General features: G+C 44.3%; 1 protein-coding gene across 4 annotated transcripts in view; it reads right to left on the bottom strand.

Annotated features, from left to right (window-relative positions):
• The window catches only part of Fanci (FA complementation group I), a 57,866-nt gene that overhangs the window by 11,823 nt on the left and 20,505 nt on the right, over positions 1-25,538 (bottom strand). For all 4 annotated transcript variants that reach the window (XM_042278422.2, XM_042278426.2, XM_015994921.3 and 1 more), the window contains exons 12-25: positions 24,726-24,862; positions 21,289-21,469; positions 18,556-18,643; positions 15,349-15,476; positions 14,729-14,799; positions 13,406-13,520; positions 11,898-12,020; positions 9,249-9,317; positions 6,542-6,643; positions 5,360-5,536; positions 5,165-5,286; positions 4,394-4,558; positions 3,467-3,646; positions 1,191-1,357 (exon numbers count right to left, since the gene is read on the bottom strand). In XM_042278422.2, the coding sequence (XP_042134356.1) occupies positions 1,191-1,357; positions 3,467-3,646; positions 4,394-4,558; positions 5,165-5,286; positions 5,360-5,536; positions 6,542-6,643; positions 9,249-9,317; positions 11,898-12,020; positions 13,406-13,520; positions 14,729-14,799; positions 15,349-15,476; positions 18,556-18,643; positions 21,289-21,469; positions 24,726-24,862 (1,825 nt within the window). The remainder of the gene's footprint in view (positions 1-1,190; positions 1,358-3,466; positions 3,647-4,393; positions 4,559-5,164; positions 5,287-5,359; positions 5,537-6,541; positions 6,644-9,248; positions 9,318-11,897; positions 12,021-13,405; positions 13,521-14,728; positions 14,800-15,348; positions 15,477-18,555; positions 18,644-21,288; positions 21,470-24,725; positions 24,863-25,538) is intronic.

Raw genomic sequence — 25,538 nt, 5'->3', positions numbered from 1 at the left:
TGTGTATGGGTGTTTGGCCTGCATGTGTATCTGTGCACCATGTGTGTGCAGTACCCACGTACCTGGAGAGGCTAGGAGAGGGCATCAGATCCCCTTGGAACTGGAGTTACAGATGGCTGTGAGCTGCCATGTGGGTGCTGGGAATCAAACCCATGTCCTCTAGAAAAGCAGCCAGTGCTCTTAACTGTTGAGCCATCTCTCCAGGCCCAGGCACTTTTTTTTTTTAATTAGACACACATACACACACACATTTTTGGTAGAGCCTCACCTTGTAACCTTTCCTAATCTAGAAATTATTATGCAGCCTCAAATTTGTGGTACTCTTCCTGCCTTTCCCCCTTGAGTGCTAAGTTTATATGCATGTACCACCACACACCAACTTTAGACAGAACTAATACTTAAAATTGCATTATTCTCCCGGGCGGTGGTGGTGCACGCCTTTAATCCCAGCACTCGGGAGGCAGAGGCAGGCGGATCTCTGTGAGTTCGAGGCCAGCCTGGTCTCCAAAGCGAGTTCCAGGAAAGGCACAAAGCTACAGAGAAACCCTGTCTCGAAAAACAAAAAAACAAACAAACAAAAAAAAAAAATTGCATTATTCTGAGACTGGATCTCATAGCCCGGGAACTCACTATGAGTCAAGTCTGGCCTCAAACTTGTGATCCTGACTCAGCTTCCCAAGTACTGGGATTACAGGTCTGAGCCATCATGCCTGGGGACAGTTAAAATTTTAGAAAGCCACCACCACCAACAAAAAAAAAAGTCTGGAGGCTGAGTTAAATGTCTTTCTAAATTTCACTTTCTTTTTTTCAAAGGGGTGGTGGTGACAAGGATCGAGACAGGGTCTCTTTATTATGTAGCTCTGTCCTGTCCTAGAACTCGCTCTGTAGACCAGGCTGGCCTCGAACTCACAGACAGCCACCTGCCTCTGCCTCCCGAGTGCTGGGTTTAAAGGCGTGCACCACCACCACCGCCTGGCTTTAACTTCACTTTCTTACTGCTCTGTTCCATCTTCAGTCACTATTTGTGGTTGAAGGCAATGCAGTAAGTGCCAACCCCGAATCCACTAGATGTCACTCCTCAGCAGCGTGAGGCCTCTTCTCAGGTGTCCTCTGGTAGGTGCGCAAACAGATTCAAGGGGTCTGGCTTTGGAGAAACCAAAGCCAGCCATTTCTGACACTACAGTGCCTACCCAGAGCCCTGAGAAACTGCTGGATCTTGGGTTGATAGAACTGTTGCACAGCGCTGAAGGTCTTCTGCAAACCCTCCAAGCACAGCAGTGAGAGGCTCTTCCCTTTCTCTTTCTTTCCGGACTCTTCCACTGAGATAGGGATGGACATGTACCTCCACAGCAAGACCCTAAAGTGCGGGAAAGTGGTTTGTCAGCATGGACCATTAACGTCAACCTCTACATGGTAAACCTTGTCCCATGTACACAAAGGTTCTGTGAAGTCTCAGAAGCTCACACATGTGAAACTGACTCGCCATTAAGGTGTTTCTATACCTCCTTGATAGTCAACGCTCCTTGGTTTACAAGTAACTACCAGTCTCGTTGCTTTTCCCACGATTCCACGTTGTACAAGTTCCCTATGCAAGTGTTATCACTGAAGGGGTGCTGCTCACTGGCTTGCTCCCCATGGCTTTGCTCAGCCTGCTGTCTTACAGGACCCAGGACCACCTGCCCGGGGGTGGCCCCACCCACAGTGCACTGGGGCTCACACACATCAGTCATTAACCCAGAAAATGCCCTCGCAGACCTGCCTAGATGACCTGATGGAGGCAATCCCTCACTCCAGATGACTCTAGTGTGTGTCAAGTTAGCAAAAAAACTAACCAGCAGGAAACCTCTCCAATCCCGGGCTTGGTTTGAATCTTACCAATCCCCACTCAGGAAAACTCCAAGAAACCCCGTATAAGCCTGCCTCAGTTCCCTGCTGCCCCCGCCCAAGCAGAGGCAGCTGCCTTCTTGTGTCCTTCCCAATCATTTCTTGGGAGGTTTGTTATACGATGTGACTTTGTGGTACTCCTTGGCTCCCGACTGCCAGGAAAACTTTTCCTTCAGAGCTCTCACACGTGTACTGGGGATGTCCCCTCACAGCCGTAACCCCTACAACACCTCCCCAGATACAGTGTCAGACGGTAGCAGTCTTCAGTTCCTAACTCCTGAGCCATCCCCCATCCCCCGTGGTATACCCTGATCAAAGCACTACATGTACAGGAAAAGAATGTTTTAGAAGCTGTTACTTGAGAGGACTGGGGAGTTAGACCACAGCCATCAGGTTTCTAAAAGCCCTGCCAGGGACCAGGCCTTACTTTCGGTTTACTGGAACTGGCTGAAGCTGAGCACGCAGTCCTCAGGAAGACCAAAACTCAGGGGCAACCAATCAGCAGGCGCCCCCCAGCCTTCTGCTGGCTAAAGAGAGCTTTTCCTACCCTGTAGCTGGAAGGTCCCTAACCACTAGAGCCTCCCACCAATCTGCCCCCAGACTAATCTTTCCTCCACCAACCAGCACCAGATTAATGCCTCCTCCCTGGAATTCCCCTAACTCCGCTTAAAAGGAGCTTGTGACCTCCCTTCAGGGTCACTATTTGCCACCCCAACATGTTGGAAATAATAAATGCTCTTGTTGATTGCATACATGATTGATGGTCTTTCTCGGGGGCTTCTCTCGGACCCTAACATTACTGAGCCTTCTACAGATGTCAATTCAGTAAAGATGGGTGATAACGCTGTTCAGGTCTTCATCTCTTTCCTGCTTTTTGTATTTTTCTTTTTCTTTCTTTCTTTTTTTTTTTTTTTGCTGTTATTGTTTTTTGAGATAGGGTTTCTTAGTGTAACAGTCCTGGCTGTCCTGAAATTTACTTTGTAACCCAGGCTGGCCTCAAACTCACTGAGATCCACCTACCTTTGCCTCCCGAGTGCTGGGATTAAAGGTGTGCACCACCACTACCCAGCTAGTTTTATTTCTTTTTAAGAAAGATTTTACTTCATTTTAAATTAAGTGTATGTGTATTGTGTGTGTGGATATACACATGTGGGTGCAGGAGTCTGCTGGGTCCTTCTCGATCTAAGATAGAGGGGACTGTGAACCACCTGGTATAGGTGTGAGGGACTGAGCCAGGGTCAAGAACAGCACACAGTACACACTCTGAACTGCTGAGTCATCCCTCTAGCCTATTTATTTATTTGCTTTTAAGTACTTTTCATCTGTTGGCAGGTGCATGTACATTAGGATGGTCATGCTCACTTTATGCACAATTCCATCACTATGTAATAATACCCTTTTCTATGCTGGGAATGCAGGAAGATTTTATATGAGACCAAGAATCCACCCAAAACAAGACTCACTACGAGCTACTACACTTTCACTCCTAACACATGCCCAATCGTTCTGTCCCTAATTTCCTATCTTGCAGAATTCACAACACACAAGATAGCACACAGTTTAAAGGTTCGAAGTGGCTTACCGAGTTATGTCACAGAGGCTCTGAAAGACCTTGTCTGGGTTTTGGCCATCAGGACCACTCACGTGCCCTCTTCGTATCAGCTGCTGCACCTTCTGCAGAGCTACATTCACTGCATAGTGCATAAACTCACTGCTGGACCGCAGGACAGACAGGCTTTCTTCATGGCTCTGGACACTATCTCTAGAGAGAGAAAAGGAAGGAAGGAAGGCAGGAGCTGAACCTGGCGGTGGGACCTGTAATCTCAGCAACTGGGAGGGTGAGACAGGAGGATTGCAAATTCCAGGCCAGACTGGGCAGTGGAACATGATCCTGTCCAGAAGAAAAAGAGAAAAGGGGTGGGGTACAGCCAGGTGGTATGTGCCTAACACACGCAAGGCTTGTGTTTAGTCCCCAGTACTAGATACAAGGGGAAAAAGAGACTTCCCTCCTGTTGCTGTGGTCTGGGATTAGGCTTTCTAGAGACTTCAGAACAGCAGCACTCAGCACGATCTGATGGACACCATAAGTCACTGCCATGGCTGCTCCCCCCCCCCATCCCTCCCACTTTAATGAACTCAAAGCATCGGTCTCAGTCTTTCAGACTTTGGATTGTCCTGCTGTTATTCAGTTCAGTTTCTCCTTTCTCCCCCTTTTATCTGCTGTTGCGTACAGAGGTCTTGAGATCTTCTTACAACACCGCTAGAACCCATCCTTCTCATTCATTAGTCCACAGCTTCTCATTTGCTTGAACAGTTTTGAGGTACACCCTCCCCCTTTAGAATGCCTCCCTTGGGTGATGCAGTTTTCATGTTAAGCAAATTAAAATCTCCTAACTTACTTCCTACTGTATATGACATGGCGCCAACTATGACTCCAAACTGGGCAACCCGGGACACTGGGCCCATGCTCTCTTGGCGGGACTGCCTCTCGTGGCCAGGAGAATCTTACCTGAAGAGAGCACTGAGAAGATCAGACACGAATTTCATGGACAAAAGGCTGTCATGTGTCTTACTGGTCATTTTAGTTTTGCCTTTACCAGCCTTTTCGTTGAGGATGTCGGAGAATCTCTTGTAACAGGTAAACAGGCTCAGAATCTCCTCAAACTTACTCTTGCTGCATAAAAGGAAAGCGAGAGCAGAGACAGCAGCGTCAGCACCTGTGGTCAGGTTTCCTGGAGGATACGATTACCAGGCTTCCTCAAATGTCCGATGATCTTAGATACAGCTTTGTGAGGGAATGGGCCCGCATTAGCACTGGTACCCCAAGTCACAGCAATCTCTGGGAGCCCCTTTCTCTTTGCTCTGATTCGTTCCAGTCAGAGACGACCATGGAAGCCCAGTACTACCACTAATAAAATTCTTGTATTAGAGTCAGTAGTACTTGAATTCAGGATCTGGGAACTGCGAATAAATGAAAACTTGCAGGAAGACAGAATTCACAGGCCTGGTGGAAAAAACATAAGGCATGATGACACACGCCTTTAACCCCAGCACTTGGGAGGCAGAGGTAGGCTGATCTCTGTGAGTTCGAGGCCAGCCTGGTCTATAGAGTGAGTTCTAAGCCAGCCAGGGCTATGTAATGAGACCCTGTCTCAAAAGAAAAAAAACCGAAGAAAGGGAAAGACATAATATTATAGTCTTTGCTCTTTTCATGTCTAATGTAATGATTGAGTAAATGAACAAATGATAAAACTGTATCAAGGGTCATAGCAATCCTTACCTGAAATTACTTATGGAGAAATTATATTCTATTAGAACTTCACACACTCCCATTATGAGACATGCACAGATATTATTCTTGATGCCGACACTAGAGCTCTGAGAAAAATCTGCTGATTTATCCTAAAAGACAAACACAAATTAACATGCTACGGAAGCCTCCACTGGTCCACGCGGCTGAGGACTCAGTAATTACCAGCTCAAAGTCTTCTAGCTCACTCTTAATCATTCTGATAGTAATAGACTCCAACATATCATCCAGCTCATGGTACAATCCCTCCTCTTCCTCTTCTCTTTCCTCTCCCTGCTGCAGGGGAATCACTTTGCTCTTATACCAGGCCAAGCAATGCTGAATGCAAGACAGCAGATGATCCTGGGGAAGAAAACAAACCACAAGAACCTAGGATGCTGATACGAAGCTCATGTTATACAAAGCTCATGTTATTCGCTGGCACCACACAGCAGGTCCATCTGAATTAACAAAGCTGGAAAAGTGGGACTGAACTAACAGAGGTGTTTCCTAAGCCTTTCCCAAAATGGGCCCACAAGGAGCCGACACCTCAGAATGAATCCACATGCGCTTCTCTGGTTTGGTATCAACACCATGAGAGCCGATTATGAAGTTAAATGTCCCCAAGTCCTGAAAGCTATTCTAGAGACAGGGAATGCTGAGGTGATCTTTGGGACACCAACACAGCATCATCTCATGGCCCTGAAGTTCCATTAGTGACGACCAGATGGGACAACTCAACCTCTTCCCACTCTCCTTGCCCTGTATTCGAAGTCACTCGTGGGGTGTCTCCCTTCTTGCCATCCCTTCCCACCTTTCTGAAGCTAGCTAAGAACAGCTAGTCCCCAGAGTTCACCAGAGTGCACACTGCAACTCAAGTGAAGCCAGACCCCTCCAGACTCCTGCGCACATCTCTACTTCCACCGGTGCGTAACCAAAGGTCTGTAAGGGACAGACACGACACTCTTAGGAAGAGGTGGTTGTCACGATTAGTGAAGTCACGATTAGTGAAATCACGATTAGTGAAGGGAGACTTTGACCAAGAGACCAAAATAGGGAGATGGCCCAGCACTGGCAATTGCTGCTCTTGTCGAGGATCTGGGTTTGAGGTTCAGCAGCCACACTGTGGTTCACAACTGGCTCCAATCCAATGCCCTCTTCTGGCCTCCAGGCACCAGGCACACACATGGCGCACATACACCCAGGCAGGCAAATGCTCATATTCATAAAATACAATAAATAAATCTTAAAACGGGTCACAAACAATGGACATGGAAAGAACTAGAAAAGGTCCAGGGAGAACGGGACCCACTGCAGACCAGCCTTCCCACCGACGGTGAGAGTGGCCGCAGGGGCGGCAGGTCTTACCAGCGGTTCTTGTAGAAAGATCTGACTTCCCTGGGTCAGAACGCAAGCTCCTAGTTTCAGAGGCGGTAGCAGGTCAGGTTCCGGCTCATAGGACAGCTTTAACTGTGTACGGTGAAAGAGAAAAATCATGACTCACGAACACTTCCTGAGTATTTAACGGTTCCAGCTGATGGCACCCTAGCCTTCTGAGACACGTGTCCCAACTGTCCGAAGAATGACGTAACAAATTTAAATTGTTTGGCCTGCCTGCATCCTTTTCAAGTGCTGGAGGCACAGCACTGATGGAGGGAACGTTTTTTACTTCACTTTTTTACTCCCTCACTTGAAAACTGAGTGTACTGGCAAAATTGAAGCTATGTAAGGGTTAACTATTACAACACACACAAAGAACTTCAAACACTACCTGCACACAACAGAGCTTTAAACCAAATCCTGGCTGTTATTTGCTCCTGTCTTTTCACTCCTGGAGTCTGCAGAATTTTACCAGTCTGTGTATTAACCCATGTTGGAAAGCATTGCTCTATGCCTCAAACACATTCTTAATTCTTTTTAACAGTGTGATGATGCTCGAAAGATAAATTTAGCTACCAGGGCACACATTTTACAGAGGAGCATGCCAAGACCCAGTGAGAAGTTTTCAGATAGCAAAGGCCTTCCAAACTTACACATATCTAAGACCTTAATTAAAAAAAAAAAAAAAAAATTTCCCCCAGAATTACCATGAAGCAATGGGGCATGGACCTGTATCAGCTCACATCTAATTGCGGGAAAAGGATGGACTATGGGTCTACCCAAGCTCTCCCAGTGAATATTCCCAGAGAATAAATGTTATATAGCTGGTTAAATAAAAAAAAAAAAAGATTGTGATAATGCTTAATGAATCAATCTTGAGAATTTATTTATATACGATGTCTCCATCTGACCTCATCTCATCTTGATGGTCCTTTGAAATATTTCATTAATTTAAATTTTTTTTGAGCTGGGTGTTGTGGTTTAATAAAAATGGCCCCATGTCCATCAGAGGCCCCTAGGGAGTGGCACTATTAGGAGGTCTGGCCTTGTTGGAGGAAGTGTGTCACTAGGGGATGGGCTTTGAAGTCTCAGAAACTCAAGCTAGTTCTCTCCCTGCTGCCTGTGGATCCAGATGTAGGACTCTCAGCTCCTTCTCCAGCACCATGTCTGCCTGTGTGCCACCATGCTTCCAGCCATGACGATAATGGACTAAACGTCTGAACTATAAGCCAGCCCCAATTAAATGGTTTCCTTTATAAGAGCTGCCAGTGGCTCTTCAAAGCAATAGAACACTAAGACAGATGTGATGGCAAACACTTTTAATGCCAGCACTTGGGAGGCAGAGGCAGAAGGATGTCTGAAAGTTCAAGGCCAGCCTGGTCCACATAGTAAGTTCTGGGATAGCCAGGGATATATAGTGAGACTCTACTTCAAAAGAACCAACCACACAATTTTTTGAAACTAAAAAATCCAAGCCTGAAGTGGTGGTATATATATGAAACCCCAGCACTTGGAAAGTAGAGTTAAAAATCAGAAATTCAAGACAGCTTCAACTACAAAATACATTTGAGTGCAGTGTGGACTACACCCATGTCTCAAAATATATAAAATAAAATAAAATTGAACAGTTCCAAAAAGAGTCCTTCTGACTGAAGGAGAAGACTGAGAATCCAAGGAAGATTTACGAGACGGCAACAGAGCAGCAGGTGAGTGACATTCAAACAGAGCATGCCTACAACTTAGTAGCATTCCAGTTGTGAGCTGTTTTTGAAAGGACCAAGCAGACGCCATAAGAGGCTGTCAGTCTTCTCTCAGAGATCAGGCCTCAATTTCAGTTTCCTGACACTTGAGCAAGCAGTCTCTGGGAGGGCCACGAACAAAAGACATAGTCCTTGCAGTAGCTCCCTTTCTGCACGTACTCTGACTGCTCAGGGTTCAGCCAGTTGTTTACTGTCTGGGACCCCTCACCAACTTAGAGCTACGTGCATGAGTCAAGGACAGAGCCTGGGCCACTGAGCAGCCCCCACAGTCAGTACATGCAAGGCCAACCAGCCTCCATGGCAGCTCAAGGACAGAGCCTGGGACTTGTCCAGGCCTGCCCAAAAATGGACAACTGTAACCCCCAACTAACCCTAGCCAATTAAAAGTTACTAACATGTTTGTCATTCAAATAAACCAATCCTGAGTCTGTTCCTATGAAGTCTAAAGACCCCAAGACCTCTTGCTTTAAAAACTCTGCTTCATTGCTACTTGGGGTCTCTCCTGCTCTGCTGCTATGCCAGACGGACGGACGGACGGACGGACGGACAGACAGATGGACAGAGAGTTCTGAGTTAACTCGTAATAGTAAAAAGACTCTTTGCTTTTGCATAGGATTCAGTCTCTTTCTTTCTTTCTTTCTTTTTTTTTTGGTTTGTTTTTCAAGACAGGGTTTCTCTGTGTAGCTTTGAACCTTTCCTGGAACTCACTTGGTAGCCCAGGCTGGCCTCCAACTCACAGAGATCCGCCTGGCTCTGCCTCCCAAGTGCTGGGATTAAAGGCGTGCGCCACCTCGACCCAGTGGATTCAGTCTCTTGGAGGTCTTTGGGGGGACTCTAGGTACAACAGTTTTGTATTTACAAAAGTCTAAAAAGTATTGTCACATCTTAATAACCTCATCTGATTCCCCTATGTGAGCCATAAAAACATATTTTACCTGTGAGAAGAGAGTCTGCATGATTGAATTAGCCAGCTGAGAGTTCCGTCGAAGAACATCATAGAAACCCTAGGAGCAACAGAGACAAGATTATTCTTTAAATTGATTGTTTGTGTGAGGTGGGGCTGGCGGATGTGCGGAAATGTGTGTGTGTGTGTGCGTGTGCGTGTGCGTGTGCGTGTGCGCGCGCCTGTGGAGGCCAGAAGAGGGTACTGGACTCCCTGGAGCTGAAATAATAGGCAGTTATATGCCACCTAAAAATAGGGCTGGGAACCTCAGGTCCTCCGAAGAGCTAAGTGTTCTTCAACTGCTGTGCCTACACTCCAGCCCATACAATCTTCTTACTTACACACTCACGCTAAAAACAGCATTCTAAGCTGGGCGGTGGTGGGACACGCCTTTAATCCCAGCACTCAGGAGGCAGAGGCAGGAGGATCTCTGTGAGTTCCAGGCCAGTCTGTTGTACAGAGTGAGATTCAGGACAACTAGAACTGTTATATGTGGTGATATATTGTGTACCCCAATAAATTTGCCTGAGGATCAGAGGACAGAGCCAGCCACTAGATTAGACATAGAGGTCAGGTAGTGGTGGCCTTTAATCCCAGCACTTGAGATCCCATGTCTTTGCTTGGGAAGCACACACGCCTTTAATCCCAGGAAGTAACATGGCAGGGCAGAGAAAGGTACTCATGTGTATAAGAACAGTAGAATTGGTAATACTCCTAAACAAATGTGTGTGTGCCTATGTACACATGGAGGCTAAAGGTTAGAATTGGGTGTCTCCCATAATCACGATTTGTTTTGGTTATGGAGGCAGAGTCGTTCGGGGAACCTGGACTTCGCAGCTGGCTGGCCGGTCAGCCCCAGAATCCTATTTTCACTTCTCAGCACCAAGCACTTTACTCCCCCAGCCACCTACCTACCTAAAACAATTTTAAAAAAATTCTTCCTATTTTCTACCGTAAACCTGAAAATTCCAGGATCTACCAACTCAACAAATATTGTTAAGGTGACAAAGGAGTACAGGTGTGACAGAACTCCCTCGTAATCCCAGCACTCGGGGAGGTAGAGCCGAGAAACATCAAGAATGAAAGGTCACCAGCTGCACAGAGAATTCAAGGCCAGCTTGGGCTACATGAGATCCTATTGGGGGAGGACCAAAAAAAGCTGTTCTCTGAAATAACTTGCTTTACCCTCATCCTCATTTGTTTTTTTAATTTAACTGTACTTATTCTTCCATCATACGTTACATCCCGACCGGCTTCTCGTCCCTTCACTATCCCCAGCCGCCACCAACCTGTCCACTCCAACCCCCACCCTCCCTGTTGAAAGTTTCTAATATTCTACATTCCTTCCATGCAACATCTATGCTGAAGTACATGACATCCTGAATACCTCAAATACTAGAAACAGCAGTGTACCTTTCACAGTCACTGGGTCTTGTTCCTAGTGGCTGGGCTATGATTTTGTTTTCTGCTTTTCGCTAACTATTCTGTCATTTTATGTTATGTGACTGCATCAGATCTGCACCTAAAAGGAAGGAAGGAAGGAAGGAAGGAAGGAAGGAAGGAAGGAAGGAAGGAAGGAAGGAAGGAAGGAAAGAAAGACTGTCTTCTTACTAAACTAAGCTAAGTATATTAGAGATTTAAGACAGGCAATTTTAAAATTAATCTCTGATGAAGCCGAGGTAAGACCATCGTAAAGGGGAAAGCAGAACCTGGACCCTCTAAGTAGTGTCTACACTACGTCTATCCAGTAGCTTAAACGGTTCTTTCTTTTTTAAATGTAGCTCTGCCTGCCTCTGTGTGGTGGTCTGAGAATGACCCACAAAGGAGTACTTGGCCCCCAGTTGGTGGGGCTGTTGGTAAGGATTAGGTGTCTAGAGGTGGGCTTTGAGGTTTCAAAAGCCTCCCACCTTCTCAAAGTGTTCCGCCTCTTGCCTGTGGATTTGTTTTGTTTTGTTTTTTTTTGAGACAGGGTTTCTCTGTTAAACAGGCCTGGCTGTCCTGGAACTCACTTTGTAGACCAGGCTGGCCTTAAAATCACAGAGCTCCGCCTGCCTCTCCTCCAGTGCTGGGATTAAAGGCGTGCGCCACCACCGCCCAGCTTGCCTATGGATTTTGATGTGAGGAGTCTGCTGCTCCAGTGCCATGCCTGCCTGCTGCCCAGCTCCCCACCAGAAGGTGAGGAGTTCCTTCGGAGCTGTAAGACCCAACTAAACACTTGTGGTCTTAGCCATGGTATTAGCGTGCAATGGAAAAGTAACTAAGATACTCTGCCTGGCCAGTACCAGCATGTGCCACCATACCCAGCTCTGGGAAGTTTTTATGCTTAGTTTATGAACACAAAAATTTGAAATCTGAGGCAATAAAGTAAGGGTATGTTGTGTATGACAGAGAACTTACAAATGACAAATTTGGTGTTAAATTCAGACTGGTAAATTATCAGCATATCTAAATATTTCAGATTAAAATAGAATGGTTACGGTATATCAATTATTTATAATTTTATAACTTACTATTACTATTCACTGACTCTAACTGCATAAGGGCACACATCTACTGTTCTTCTTGAACCAGAAAAAGACTGACATTAGAAGGATTATTCTCTGGATAGGGGCGACACATTTCTTCTACTTTCCTGACTTACCTCATAAAGCATGAGTCGAACATCAGCCTGCTGTCCTAAGCATCTTCTCAAACTGTCTATGATCTCAAGGCAAAACGTTTCATTGGCAACAGAATTGTAGCGGCTGTGAACGTCCACGTGCACCTGGAAGGGAGAGGGGCAGCTTGTGTCCAGCCTTCTAAGTGGTTTCCAAGATGGCGGATGTGCTCTTGGCCAGGGAAGCATACTAGGTCTAGCTCTCCCTGTCCTAAAAACACGGGACACATGCAGATGTGGTCATCATCACCACACATCCCATGCCACTCATTCTGGTTTGAAATGAGCTAGGTTTAAACCATCCTAGCAAGATTAACTCTTCTGCTCCTTAGGGTTTAGTTGAATAATGTCAGCAACTCAGGAAGGTGGCTGGTTACACCATGACAACCCGGTAGCCTCGATATTCGTGATTTCATTAAAAACCTTATGACTTCCATTAAAAAAAAAAGCTTACCTCCTTACATCCACAAACACCAGGGAACTTTAGAGATAGTCTTGTTTGGTTGTGCACATACAAACAGGCAGAAAAAACACTCTTACATATAAACAAAATCTTTAAAAGTAAAATTTTAAAAAAGCAAAATGAGCAGAGGAAGTGTTGATATCTTACTTAACCCAACATATGCAAATGCCTCTGTTGGTAGCCCTACTAAAGACTGCAGAATTCGGAGTCTAGAAAGCTGTGTGGACCACAGCTAACTTTGCAACAGAGGCCTCTCAGGGCCAGTTGACCGTGCTTGTCCACTCAGGAAGGAGTCTTCGGGCTGCTGCTGAATCAGCTCCCTGCCCCAGACAAGAAGATTGTTATCATCACCTCCCCAGCACCATGTCCCCTGCACGCCTCCATGTCCCACCACGATGATAATGGACTAAACCTCTGAACCATAAGCCAGCCCCAATTAAATGCTTTCCTTTGTAAGAGTTGCTGTGCTAGCCGGGCGGTGGTGGCGCACGCCTTTAATCCCAGCACTCAGGAGGCAGAGCCGGGCGGATCTCTGTGAGTTCGAGGCCAGCCTGGGCTATCAAGTGAGCTCCAGGAAAGGCGCAAAGCTACGCAGAGAAACCTTGTCTCGAAAAAAAAAAAAAAAAACCAAAAAAAAAAAAAAAAAAAGAGTTGCTGTGCTCATAGTGTCTATTCATAGCAATAAAATGATTGAATTATTTTTTGATTTCCCTCTAAATCTTTAAATAAGCATGAAACGTGTGTGTGTGTGTGTGTGTGTGTGTGTGTGTGTATACACATACACATTTCATTCAAGTGTCTAGTTCAGCAGCTACATGAAGGCTATTCTTTACCACACCAGACAGCAGTCTGACCCGCTGTTAGTAAGTATGGGATGAAGACAGTCCTCACATGTACAATCCCAGCACTCAGGAGCCAGAGGCATGAGGATCACTGCAGGCTCAGGGTCAGCCTGAGCTACTGAGACCCTGTGTCCATGTTACTGGTCTTGAAGCCATGTCTGACAGACGTCAATCTGAGCGAGCCTTACCTGAGTGACACCGATAGACTGGCTGCACTGGGAAGACGACAGGCTGCCTAAGACCCTAAAGTTCTTCAAGAGCAGCAGAAACCCAGCAACTGCGGACTTCCGGGCATCCAGCTGGCTAGCTCAGGAACGCACAGAGAAATCAGCAGCACAGGAGATTCAATGCAAAAAAACAAAAAAACAAAAACACACAGAAGGAATATGAAGACTACGTATGGACAATCAAGCACAAGCCAAGCCTAACTGAATTTACAAGCTCAAAATAAGGTAGCAGGTATTCAGAGCAACTATCAGCATAGGAATGCAGCGGATTGCTTTCATTATCTATTTAACCTCATGACTATCTGGATAACTTTTTATCCTGTTTGCAAGACTCCATGGCAATCGGAAGGATCCTGAGGCTATAAACCGAGCTGAACTTGAACCTCCATACTGAACAGCAATGGAAATGACTGGGTTTTACTACGTCTGAATGAGTGTATTCTTCTTCAAGCTTCCTGTTTACACAGGAGCACAGTACCTGATGCCATGTGAACCTTCCATCCAGATAAATGACAGCTTCCGGCTGCAGCTCAGTGATCAACGCATGCTACAGACATTAGAGCATATAACCCTGTCTAGCAGGCATGCTTTTGGGAGAGGAGTAATATAAAGTTGTCAGTTCTAGAACAGAGATAATAGCTACTTGCTAGTTATTCCTCTGGACGTGTATGAGTGCATTATATCCCATTTGATAACTGGGCATCCTATTCTCAAAGTATCAAATGCCTTCCACACATCACTATATTACATTTATACACTCAACAATAAAGGAAGAGAAGTCAGGGGGCACTGGACGAGCTCCAAGGAGGACACAGGCCCCTCAATAATCACCAGGTCCACTAGTGACTGGGCCATAATTCTGCTGCCTACTGAAGTGAGATACGTGAGTATATTCTTCTTGACTCCTTTCCCTTGGCATGGTGGTTAGCTCAAGTTTCCAAGCCTTTTCATGCAGGTTACTGTAGGGGGGGAGAGCAGGGTACTGGAGATCACCAATGGTAGACTATTCCCAAGACCACATGCTGTCTAACCTTTAGTGACTTGTCATGCCTAAGCCTAACTGTCCTCGTGTAAAATGAGAACTGTAATAATCTGCACTTCCTGAGGTTGCCTGAAGACCAAATGAAAAGCACAGAGAGCCCCTGGCACGATGCTCCCCCTGCTGTGAGTGCTGTGTGGGTTAGTGATCCGTATGACTGCTGTGAGCAGGGGCGGGCAGGAGGCAGCAGATCACTTACATTAGAAGGTGGCGCAGCCCCTGTGGTCTCAAGGAATGCGACATACCTGGCGAACATAGCTTTCCGCAAGACAAGGATCAGGGAGTCTCTCATCGACATGCTGACTTTGAGAAGCGGCTGAAGAACAGAGCAGATCACCCCCACATTAGCTTAGCCCCTTTCGGTGACTGCCATTAGGATTTTGGTGCTTTGGATCTGTTTGTGTATATGGTCCATGCTGGTTATACTCTAAATAGTAACTGGAAGTTGTTACTGTCAGGCATGGTGATACAGGCCTCTAATGCCAACATCTCAGGAGACGAGGGCAGGCAGACTGCACCAATTTGAGGCCAGCCTTGACTACCCAGAGGGGCCCAGGCTAGCTTGGGCTATAGAGCGAGATCCTGCTTCAAATATCAATCGATCAAACAAACAAGAGTAGTCTGAATGCCTTCATGCACCCACTGTGCTCACTAGTTCCTAAGGTTCTTTCCGTACAGTACTGCTGAAAATGAGCTGCAGGAAAACAGACCCCCATAGGGGATGGGCTTGGGAAGCAGCCCTTCTCTGTGCATTTAGCAGTTCAATGCGAAACTGTGTGGGACTCAGGGGAAGGGTGTGCCCGACTCTCCCGACTAGACGGTTAAGCTCGGGCCTGGGGAGGCAGCCCCGTGTCAGCCGACTTACCTGCACTGCCCTGAGCAGCCCCTGCACTGTCTGAAGAGGCAGGAAGGACAAATAGTCAAACGTCTCCGTGACTTTAGAGCAGCTCTGAAGAATTAAAGGTGCGAACATGATGATATCCGAAAGCAAGTCTGAAAACAGAATCTCAATTAGTTGCTTCACATTGCTATAAAATAAAGATGAGGAAGCATCTAAAATCTATACAAGGAAAAAAATGTTGAGTGTTTTGTATCTTGGTTAAAATATAAATTTCTATTCGCTGGGTGTAAATATTCCCAGTGTCACCAAGATATTTTATCATTTTTTTGTGATAATATAAAAATAGCAAAATTAAAATGTCTAGAAGAAAGGACGCAACCTATTTACACTGATTGCACAAGTGTCAACTATACTCATGTCTCTAAGCAAAAGTAAGTCAATAAATATCTATATCTATCTATCTGTCTATCTATCTATCTATCTATCTATCTATCTATCTATCTATCTATCTATCTATCTATCTATCTATCTGGCAAACACACGGTCCTATCAGGAATATATAAGGCATATTCTTCTTTTAAGAATTTTAGTAATTTAGTCAGAACACAAGCAAAAATATCTCAAAAGAGAAAAATAGAATATCAAGTACCTAGTAATTCCAAACATGTATTACCTAACAAACAGTAGACAATTTAAACAGGAAGTGCACAAGAAGAGGTCACTGTGGTATTTTAGAAGATCAAGAGAAAGAACTATTCAAGGTTCTGAAGGAACACAAACCCCAGAACGGCCGTCTGCACAAAAGTCTCAGAAGGACACAGGGGTGGGAGGTCAGTGAATGGGGTGAAGGATCCAGATAGTCAAGTCAGTGTGGGAAAGGGAGGTTAGGACGGAAGTGCCAGGCGCTTGAGAGGTCAGGACGAAAACCTGAGGCCAGGCTGCCTTAGCTGCCAGAGTACTGGGATTCCAGATGTGCATCATTATCATGTCGGGTGAGAGGCGATAATTTAGAAAAGAGCATACTGATTTCAGAGTGATGGTTACTGGTATTTTAAGAATTTAGTGGCAATATGCAGGGGTGGGCAGGGATTGGTACAGGGAGAAAAAGTCACCTCAGAAACCAACCGGGAAATTGTGACTCAAAAACTTGTAAGAATTAATCTCATACAAAGTATGTTCTCTGGTCACAAGTTAGAAACCAGTAACAAGATGATACTTTAAAGAAAAAAGAAGAACATCTTCAGATACGGGGACACTAAAAGACCCACTTCTAAAGAACAAATCACAGGGAAATTTAAAAAGATTCAGACTAAATGGAAATTCTAGAAATGTGGTACATCTAACATGACATTTAGGGGAAAACTTATAGCTTAATATTTTTCAACAGAAAAGAGAGAAAAGTGTGAAGTTAATAAGCTGAGCTCCCAACCAAAGGAGGAACAGACGACATGCTAAACAAGTATGGGAAAGAAAACTAAAGCAAAAATCAAAGTGAGGACACAAAACAATACATTAAAAACAGAAAGCTGCTTGGAATTTCATTTGATCAGGAAGAGAGACGCCGTAAACGATGACTCGGGAATGAGAAAGGAGCCACTAACAGATGCAGAGCCCACGGTCAGGTCCAAAGGTATGCTTCCTACACATTTCCATCCAATCTGAGGTTAACTTCACATTTGGTAGTAATGTTATACAGAAAGGAAATTTTTTAATTTGATGAAGTCTAATTCGTTGATTTTTTTTACATTTCCTATTTTACATACTATTTTTAAATAAACCTACCTTCTTCCAAAAGTACCTAGTTATTCACACTGTCACCAGCACTTGATGAAGTCATTCTTTTGATTTCATTTTGGAGACAGGGTCTGACTATATAGCTTTAGTTAGCCTGGTGCTTGAACCCAGAGATCCTCCCGCCTCAGCCTCCTGAGTGCTGGGATTAAAGGCGTGTACTACGACACCTGGCCATGGCCATTCTTTTTAAACTTACGCATTCTAATACCTATCAGGTGTACTACGCTATCTAGTTACGCTGTTCAATTTCATTTTCCCAGTGCCTAAACTGACTATGGCAATAGCTTCACACCATATACACATATTAAAAGTCATTAAACTGTCACACTTTAAATGTGCAGATTATGTTATTAGACATCATAAAGTTGTAAGATATAATAAAATATTAATTACTGGACTTCATTGAACTCCAAAATTTAAGGGTTAAAGTTACCAAAAAAAAAAAAAAAAAAAAAAAAAGTGGGGGGGATTGGCCATAGGCATGATAAGAAACAAACAATTACAGTTCTGAGGACCTTCTTGGAGTCTCAGAAAAGCTGTAACAGGTCAGACAACAGAGCATTTAGTGAAATTGGTGGGTAAGAAAAAGGAATGGATGTAGACACTAGGAGACACCTAATAACAACAGCCAGGCAGAGGTCAATGCATGGAGAAGGACAGCACAGTGTGGGAAAGTCAAGCCCAGAGTCCCAGGCCTTCAAGGCCAGCATCTGTCCCAGTGGCACAACAGGCCTCACGGGAGAAGCGCTGAGAAGTGTTAACAGGTGTTAATGCTGATGCACAATGGACGTCCAACTCATTGGTTAAATGTTCCCTTACTTACTGACACCACAGACGAGTGGATTCATCTGTCTTACTGGCATCACAGTCAAAGACAATACATTAACCTCTATTATATCATTATTAAGTTTTGCTTCCCCCCCCATTTCTCCTGTCTGTGTGCATATGGTGTATGTGGTGTATGTGCTATGAATGTATATGCTGCACATGTGTGCGTGGGTGCATGCGTGCCTGTGTGTGTGTGTGTGTGTGTGTGTGTATGTGTGTGTGTGTGTGTGTGTGTTGTGCATGCATGTGGAGATTGGAGGTTGAAACTGGGAATCATCGGTCCCCTTCCACCTGACTCAGCAAGGCGAGGTCTCCTAGTCAAACCCACAGCCCATCAATACGGCTACTTTTGCCAGCCAGTTTGTTCTGGGGATTCCGTCTCCATTTTTTGAGGCTGTAATTACAAATAGGCCACCCTGCCCATCTGGCATTTGGGTAGGTTCTGAGGACCTGAGCTCAACTCCAGTCCGACATGGTGAGTGATTTAACCACCGAGCCATTTCTCACACACTGTAGGTGGTTTTTGTTTTTTGTTTTTCTCCCTCGGACTGAATCACGACATTTAAAAGAAAATATTCTTAAGAACTCGATCTTTTTGAAGTTCAGTACCTAAGAAATGATTGATGGGAGAGGACGTCCGAGTAATGACTCTATTGAGGACTTGCTCCAGAATTTCCTGTCTGATCATCTCATGGATCTGAAAGAACAGAATCAATAAAGCGTGCCTGAGTGACTTTCAGCTTGCTAGATGCATCAATACACGTTAGGCAGAACAAGAATAATTTGGGTATGTGTGAAACTCAATGTTACAGACAAATCAGGATACAGTACGAATCATCTGGAAAACAGAATCACGGCGCTCTCCTCATTCTTCACCCAGATGATTTGTTAGGCAAGGAGAATGCTCATTGTATTAACCTAAAAGTACAATTCTCACGAACGCCAAGGCTGGGCATCAAGGACTACTCCTACTTTGGTGTCTAGTACAGTCAACAGCCACATTTCTGATAGAATCAGTAACTTTTATTCCAAAATGTAAAATTTAAAAGCCCATGGAAAGTTTTAGAAACAATAACAATAAAATCTTAATCAATGGCTTCTCTGCTCCAAGAAGCAGAAGAGGTGTATCAAAAAAACTTAGGAAATTTAACTTGCATTTTATCAAAACTCTTACTTGAATGTGATTACTCTGATTGTCTAATTTTTTAGACTCAATAGTAATTTAATAGCAATTATATGCTCTACAGATAGATATTTTGATAATCAACACCTCTGAAATCAAATGAAACATCTTGTTTTTTAAAATATAGTTTTAAACCAAAAACTAGGATGTTGTTAACCATATTTCTTTTTAAGATTCATTTATTTTGATGTGTACGAGTGTTTTGTCTGCATGTATAAATGTACACCATGTGCATGCCTAGCTACCAAGGAGGCCTGAAGAGGGCACTAGACACCCCAGAACTGGAATTACAGTGGGTTGCAGCCCCCATGGGATGTTGGGAACAGAAACCAGTCTTCTGCAAGAGTAGCAAATGGTCACATGCTGAGCATCTCCAGGACCACGGTGGTTCTTGATTGTCACCTTGATTTGGTTTTATTTTGAGACAGGGTTTCTCTGGGTAGCCCTGGCTGTCCTTGAACTCCCCAAGAACTCAGAGAGATCTGCCTGCTTCTACCTCCTAAGTCCTGGGATTAAAGGCATGGTTGTCAACCTGACTGTTAGATTAGTATGGAACATGTCTACTGCTAGCATGTGGGACAGCACCTGAGGACAGACAGACCATCCTAAATGTGGACAGAAGTATGCAGTAGGCTATGAGCCAGATGCAAGAAGAGATAAAGGAGGAACAAGCCAGCTAGAGGCTACCACAGGCTAGACCTAGCCTCTGTCTCTCCTGTTTGTCTCTGACTCTCATGCACTCTGCGTCTGTGTGTCTGTCTCTCCACTTCCCGGCCACTATCAGGTGAGAAGCCTCCTCCGGCCTGTTCCTGCTGCCAAGGATGATATGCTGACCCATCTAGGCCCAAAGGCATTGAGCCAATCAAGCACAGACTGCAACATTGAAGTTATGAGTCAAAATAACTCTTTTAAATTTGTTTCTCCCTGGTCCTTGTCAGAGACAAAAAGTTAACGTCCTGTTTGCTGGAGGGAGAGAAATCTACCTTCCATTCAAACTTAAGGTCTTAGTGAAAAATCCTGTCTCAAGGCAATAAAGTGAAGTACTACAGAAGAAGATACCCAATGTTACGCTCTGGTCTTCTACACGCATGTGCACACAAGGTCAAGTGTAATCACACACACTCACATGCATCTACCTTTCCCTCTCTCAACACAAATAAAAAGAAAAACGAGAGTGTATTCACCAACCTGGATCTGTAATGTTTCAATATCATCCCAAGCTGTCACATACACTCTAACAATTGTCAAACTTCCTCATCTGCCACATTCCCAGGCAGCATCTTGCTCTATTTATATTATTTAGATACAATTCGAAAACGGTAGTCAAGTGAGACTCTGACTGTCTGAGTTAGGGTTACCACTGCTGTGATGAAACGCCATGACCAAAGCAAGTTAGGGAGGAAAGGGTTTATTCTGCTTCCGCTTCCACATCACAGTTCATCATCACAGGGAAGTCAGAACAGAAACTCAAACGGCAGAAATCCGGAGGCAGGAGCTGATGTAGAGGCTATGGAGGAGTGCTGCTTACTGGCTTGTGCTTTATGGCTTGCTCAGCCTGATTTCTTAAAGACCCAGGACCAGGGAGCTGGAGAGATGACTCACTAGTTAAGAGCATTGGCTGTTCTTTCCAGAGGTCCTGAGTTCAGTTCCCAGCAACCACGTGGTGGCTCACAACCATCTGTAATGAGATCTGGTGCCCTCTTCTGGCCTGCAGGCATACATGCAGGCAGAACACTATATACATAATAAATAATCTTTTAAAAAAAGAATCCAGGCTGGGTGGTGGTGGTGGTGGCAGCGTCGGTGGCAGCGTCAGCACAAGCCTTTAATCCCAGCACTCGGGAGACAGAGGTGGGTGGATCTCTGTGAGTTCAAGGCCAGCCTGGGATATAGAGTGAGTTCCAGGAAAGGCACAAAGCTACACAAAGAAACCCTGTCTCAAAAAAACCAAAACAACCAAAACAAAAAAACCCAGGACCACTGGCCCAGGGATGACACCACCCACAATGGACTGTGCCCTTCCCCACTACTAAGAAGAAAATGCATTACAGGCTTGTCTATAGCCAGATCTAATGAAAATATTTTCTCAGCTGGGGCTCCCTTCTCGCTGATGACTCTAGGTTGTGTCAAGATTACATAAAAGTAGCCAGTTCACTTACCTTAAAGGTTTCCAGCAAGATATTAGCCCCCAGCTTACATGCATGCTGGTTTGTCATTTTAGAAAGACTGGAGCCAATTTCAACAGCTTTTCCATCAAGAACCTTCTTGGGCCCATATGAATCCATTAAGATGAAACCAAGTTCTATGAGACCTTGAGTTACATGATCCCAACTATGAACACTACAAGAAAACAAAGTGTAGTGAAGAGAATCTCAGTAAATCCCCATCTTCATGCTCAATGCATTTGCTCATTTAACGCAGATTTCCTTTCTCTGCATGTACTGTTATTTGACAAAATTCTTAATTCGGTCATGAAAATGTAGGCAAGAGGCTTCCAAGGGCAGACAGAACACTCACTGGGGAGATGCAGAAATTAGGGCTAGAGGTGTAGCTTGGTGGTAAATGCTTATCTAGCACATACAAGGCCCTGGATTCAATCCTCAGTCAAAATAAAAGTATCTAAAATGCCTTTAAAATAGAAACCAAAAATATATAAAAAGAAATGTACAGTATTTCAAGGCATGACCAGTTTGCAATTTCTACTCAAGATTTCACGACCAATAGTTTTTTCAGTTCTCCCTTCTCTGCAGCACAATGTACATACACACTAACAAAGTTGCCCTCTCTAGACTGAGATTCTCTAGGGCTAAGACCAAAGTGTAGTCACATTTTTACCCATGCAGTCCAGGCACAAAGCACGCAGTAAATATTTATGGCATGAATGATATGGTTTTAACAGCATGAGCTAAACTACAAATAACCTTTGTAAGCAACAGAACCTTGGTGATTACCACTTGATGTCACCCTTTATAGTGGAAGGGATAAGCTTAAATTGGTCTTTATATCATTATATCTACCTGTTAAGACACAGGCAAAGTATACACAGCACTAAACAACAGATAATACAGCTGTGCATCTTGACAGATTTAACAATACTTACTCTGGAGAGGAAGGATCAAAAGAAATAAAGTAGATGTTCCATTCTTCCCACACTAGTACTTAAAATATAGCAAGATACACACATGGGGCTGGGGATGTAGCTCAGTTGATAGCTTGTCTAGCATGCAAGGAATCCTGGGTTCAATCCCCAGCACTGCATAAAACTGGGCATGGTGACATACACCTGTAATCCAGCTGGACATTCAAGGTCATCCTTGGCTATATAGTAAGTTCCAAAGCTAGCCTGGGATACATCAGACCCTGTCTCAAAGACGCACGCACATGTGCTTGTACACAGATGCATACACACTATGTGTAAGGTGTGTGTGTGTGTGTGTATAGTATAGTCTATACATATAAATGGCATGTATACATATATAAGTACATAAATGGTATACACCCCCCCCCCAAAAAAAAAAAAACAACTCTATAAACTATAGAGAAATAAGAGGCTGGTTTTCTGGTCAATTAAAAAAAAAAAAAAACCTCATTTTTCTGTAGTTTATGGACTGTACATATATGAAGAGTTGACAGAGTGGATTTTTGTTTATTAATTCTTTGGGAATTTCAAATAATGTTTTTTATCCTATTAACCCCCAACTCTTCCCTTTATTAGTTTTATTATTTTAAAACTTTTTTGTACCTTACTCTCTGAGACAGTCACTCACTCAATCCGGAGCTCTTGGCTTCAGCTAGACTGGCTGGCCGGCAAGCCCCAGAGATCTCCCCACCTCTCCCCCGCAGCCCTGGGATTATAGGCACACTGCAATGCCTGGCTTCTCCATGGGTGCTCCAGATCTGAACTCAGGTCCTCACGCTTCCATGGCAAACACTTTACCAACTGAGCCATCCCCCCAATCACACAAGACAAGAATATCACAGTGCTCAGGAAAGATATAGAGTACAAACCTAAGTATCAGGTAGAATGGAAAAAGAAGTTACATGAACATAAACTGTTAAATTTCAGAACAGCAAAGATTAGACAAAGTTGTAAAAATTTCTGTGAAGAAAAACATAGTTATCTACAATAACACAAAAATCAGATAATCATCAGACTTTCCACCAGCAATTCTAGATGAAAGAGAAAATAAAAAATGATAATGAACGTAGACCTTTACACTTGGTGAAACAATTCAACTAGCAGAGCAAATTAAAAATTTCAGATATCAAAGACTCAAAGTTTATCATCCACAAACTGTATCAGAAAGAAATCCTGCAAAAATTACATATTTATAGCATTTTTTCCAGGAGAAAGGAATGTGGTTCAAAAAACAGAGTGAGCGAAGAGCTCAGTAAAACTTATTATGAAGTCCAACCAAGTACTGTTAACTTTAACAAGGAGGCGACAGGAAGACTCTGTGTGTGTGTGTGTGTGTGTGTGTGTGTGTGTGTGTGTGTGTGTTACAGCACTTGCTGAGCACTCACACAGCCCTGCAAGATTATGATGATGTCACCCACATCTCTCCTGCTGAAGTCTGGCCCCATCTGGTAGCAAGAGCCTGTTCCGCTAGATATAGACGAAGATGCTTTTACATTCCATGCTGGTAGAGGGCTCCAGAAGATGGGCGGAGTCCCATTTCCTGGTTAGGCCCTGCCTGATTCTTTGACCTAACTTGGAGAGATTCAGTGGGGAAAATACTGGAGAGACACCATTATCTTTAAGAAAAAGGAAAACTGGACACAGCTGGGTATGGTGGCATATGCCCGCACTCAAAAAGCAGAGGCAGGATTGTCAGAAGTTCGAGGCCAGCCAGGACTGCACAGTGAGACGCTGTCTCAAACACTACAAGCAAGGGAACACTATCCAGGTAGAGAACAGATAGAGACGTGTCAGAGTCTGGTTAGCGAGTGGAACACTCTGAAAGAGAACCCAGTCTAATCTGCCTGATGTGCCGAGCTCACACCTGCATCTAAATCGGAATTATTCTAACATGCAAAAGACCTTAAGTTATGGCTTAAAATGTAAAACTTCATATTTAACCCACACAGAAAAGAATGGCATGATAAAGACTGTACAACAACTAACATTTACCCTGAAATTAAAAAACAAAACAGACAGACATCCTACTATGGCCACTGATGATTTCCTTGTAGTTTCAAGCTGATTTGCATAAAACTGTTAAGTCAATGATTTACTTCTGACTGCCCAGACCCAGACTTCAATGGTCACAGTCAAGAGAACTTAGCATTTTTCACTCACTTAAAAAGACACCAATCAAGACTCAGGCTCGGAGCTAAGTACCAAGGAAAGGACAAGACAATGCTTTATGTTCCTGTTACAGAGCAGGTGTCTAAGGAATGAGGCCCTGAGATGAAAGGCTTTTTTCCTTCCACATAGAAACATCTTCTTTTACCAATTTTAAGGGTCAGAGCTTTAATCTTACAAAGTCATTAGCTATACTCGTCAGCTTTCTTTGAGTGGCCATAAGCATGGGGCCACACTGCATTTTCTAACCCTGACCCTCAAACACTTTTAGAATACGATTCCTCAACTCACCTATTCTTTACCACTTCTAAGATCATGGTTGAAACACAAGTTCTCTGAGGGACGAGAGTCTGGAGAAATTTTGAGCCTTGGAGGAGCTGGAGATCCTTAAAGCTTTTTATAACCGAAGTCTTTAGAAGATCAAACACCTGATATAATTGAAGAAATAAGAAAATGAGCCAAAATTATAGTTTCTGATCTGAGCTAAACCTGTGAGTAGCCCTGAGCTGCCGCTCACACACAGCCCCATGGAGATTATTTAAACAGATTCAGAGGACACAGAAGCTGTGAGCTTCAGTGGGAACGTGACAGGCTTTTCTTCAAGGGAACAGGGCTAAACATCAATACATTATCAACATTTCCCGTGCCAGGTCTGGTGGTGCAAGTCTATAATCTGGCACTGAGAAGGCTGAGGCAGGAGCGTTACAAGTTTGAGGACAACCTACACTCCGGACCCTAGCTCGCGCCTAACCCTTTTTTTGAACATTCAATTATCACGTGTCTTTGGGGGCGTGCATGCCGCAGTGCACATGCAGAAGTCAGAGAACAACTCTGGGGAGCTGGTCCTCCCCTTCCTCCGCGTGGTTCCCAGGGACTGAACTTACGTCATCAGGCTGAGTACCGGGTATTTTCAGCTGCTGAGCCGGTTCACCAGCTCCCTTGTCTCCAATTAATTAATAAAGTCAGCAGAGACAGGTGTGTAACTAGTGTTCTACCACCTGCTACCAAACGTGAGGCTGGCTCAGTGTCCCCACCACAAGCAAAACAGCAAGACAAAGACCGGAAACGTTACTCCTAATGCTGGAACGCATGAGAAAAAGAGGG

The sequence above is a fragment of the Peromyscus maniculatus genome, chromosome 1 (assembly GCF_049852395.1).
Source record: "Peromyscus maniculatus bairdii isolate BWxNUB_F1_BW_parent chromosome 1, HU_Pman_BW_mat_3.1, whole genome shotgun sequence".
In the NCBI taxonomy this organism is placed as follows: domain Eukaryota; kingdom Metazoa; phylum Chordata; class Mammalia; order Rodentia; family Cricetidae; genus Peromyscus; species Peromyscus maniculatus.
This window is presented reverse-complemented; position numbering and strand designations above follow the sequence as displayed.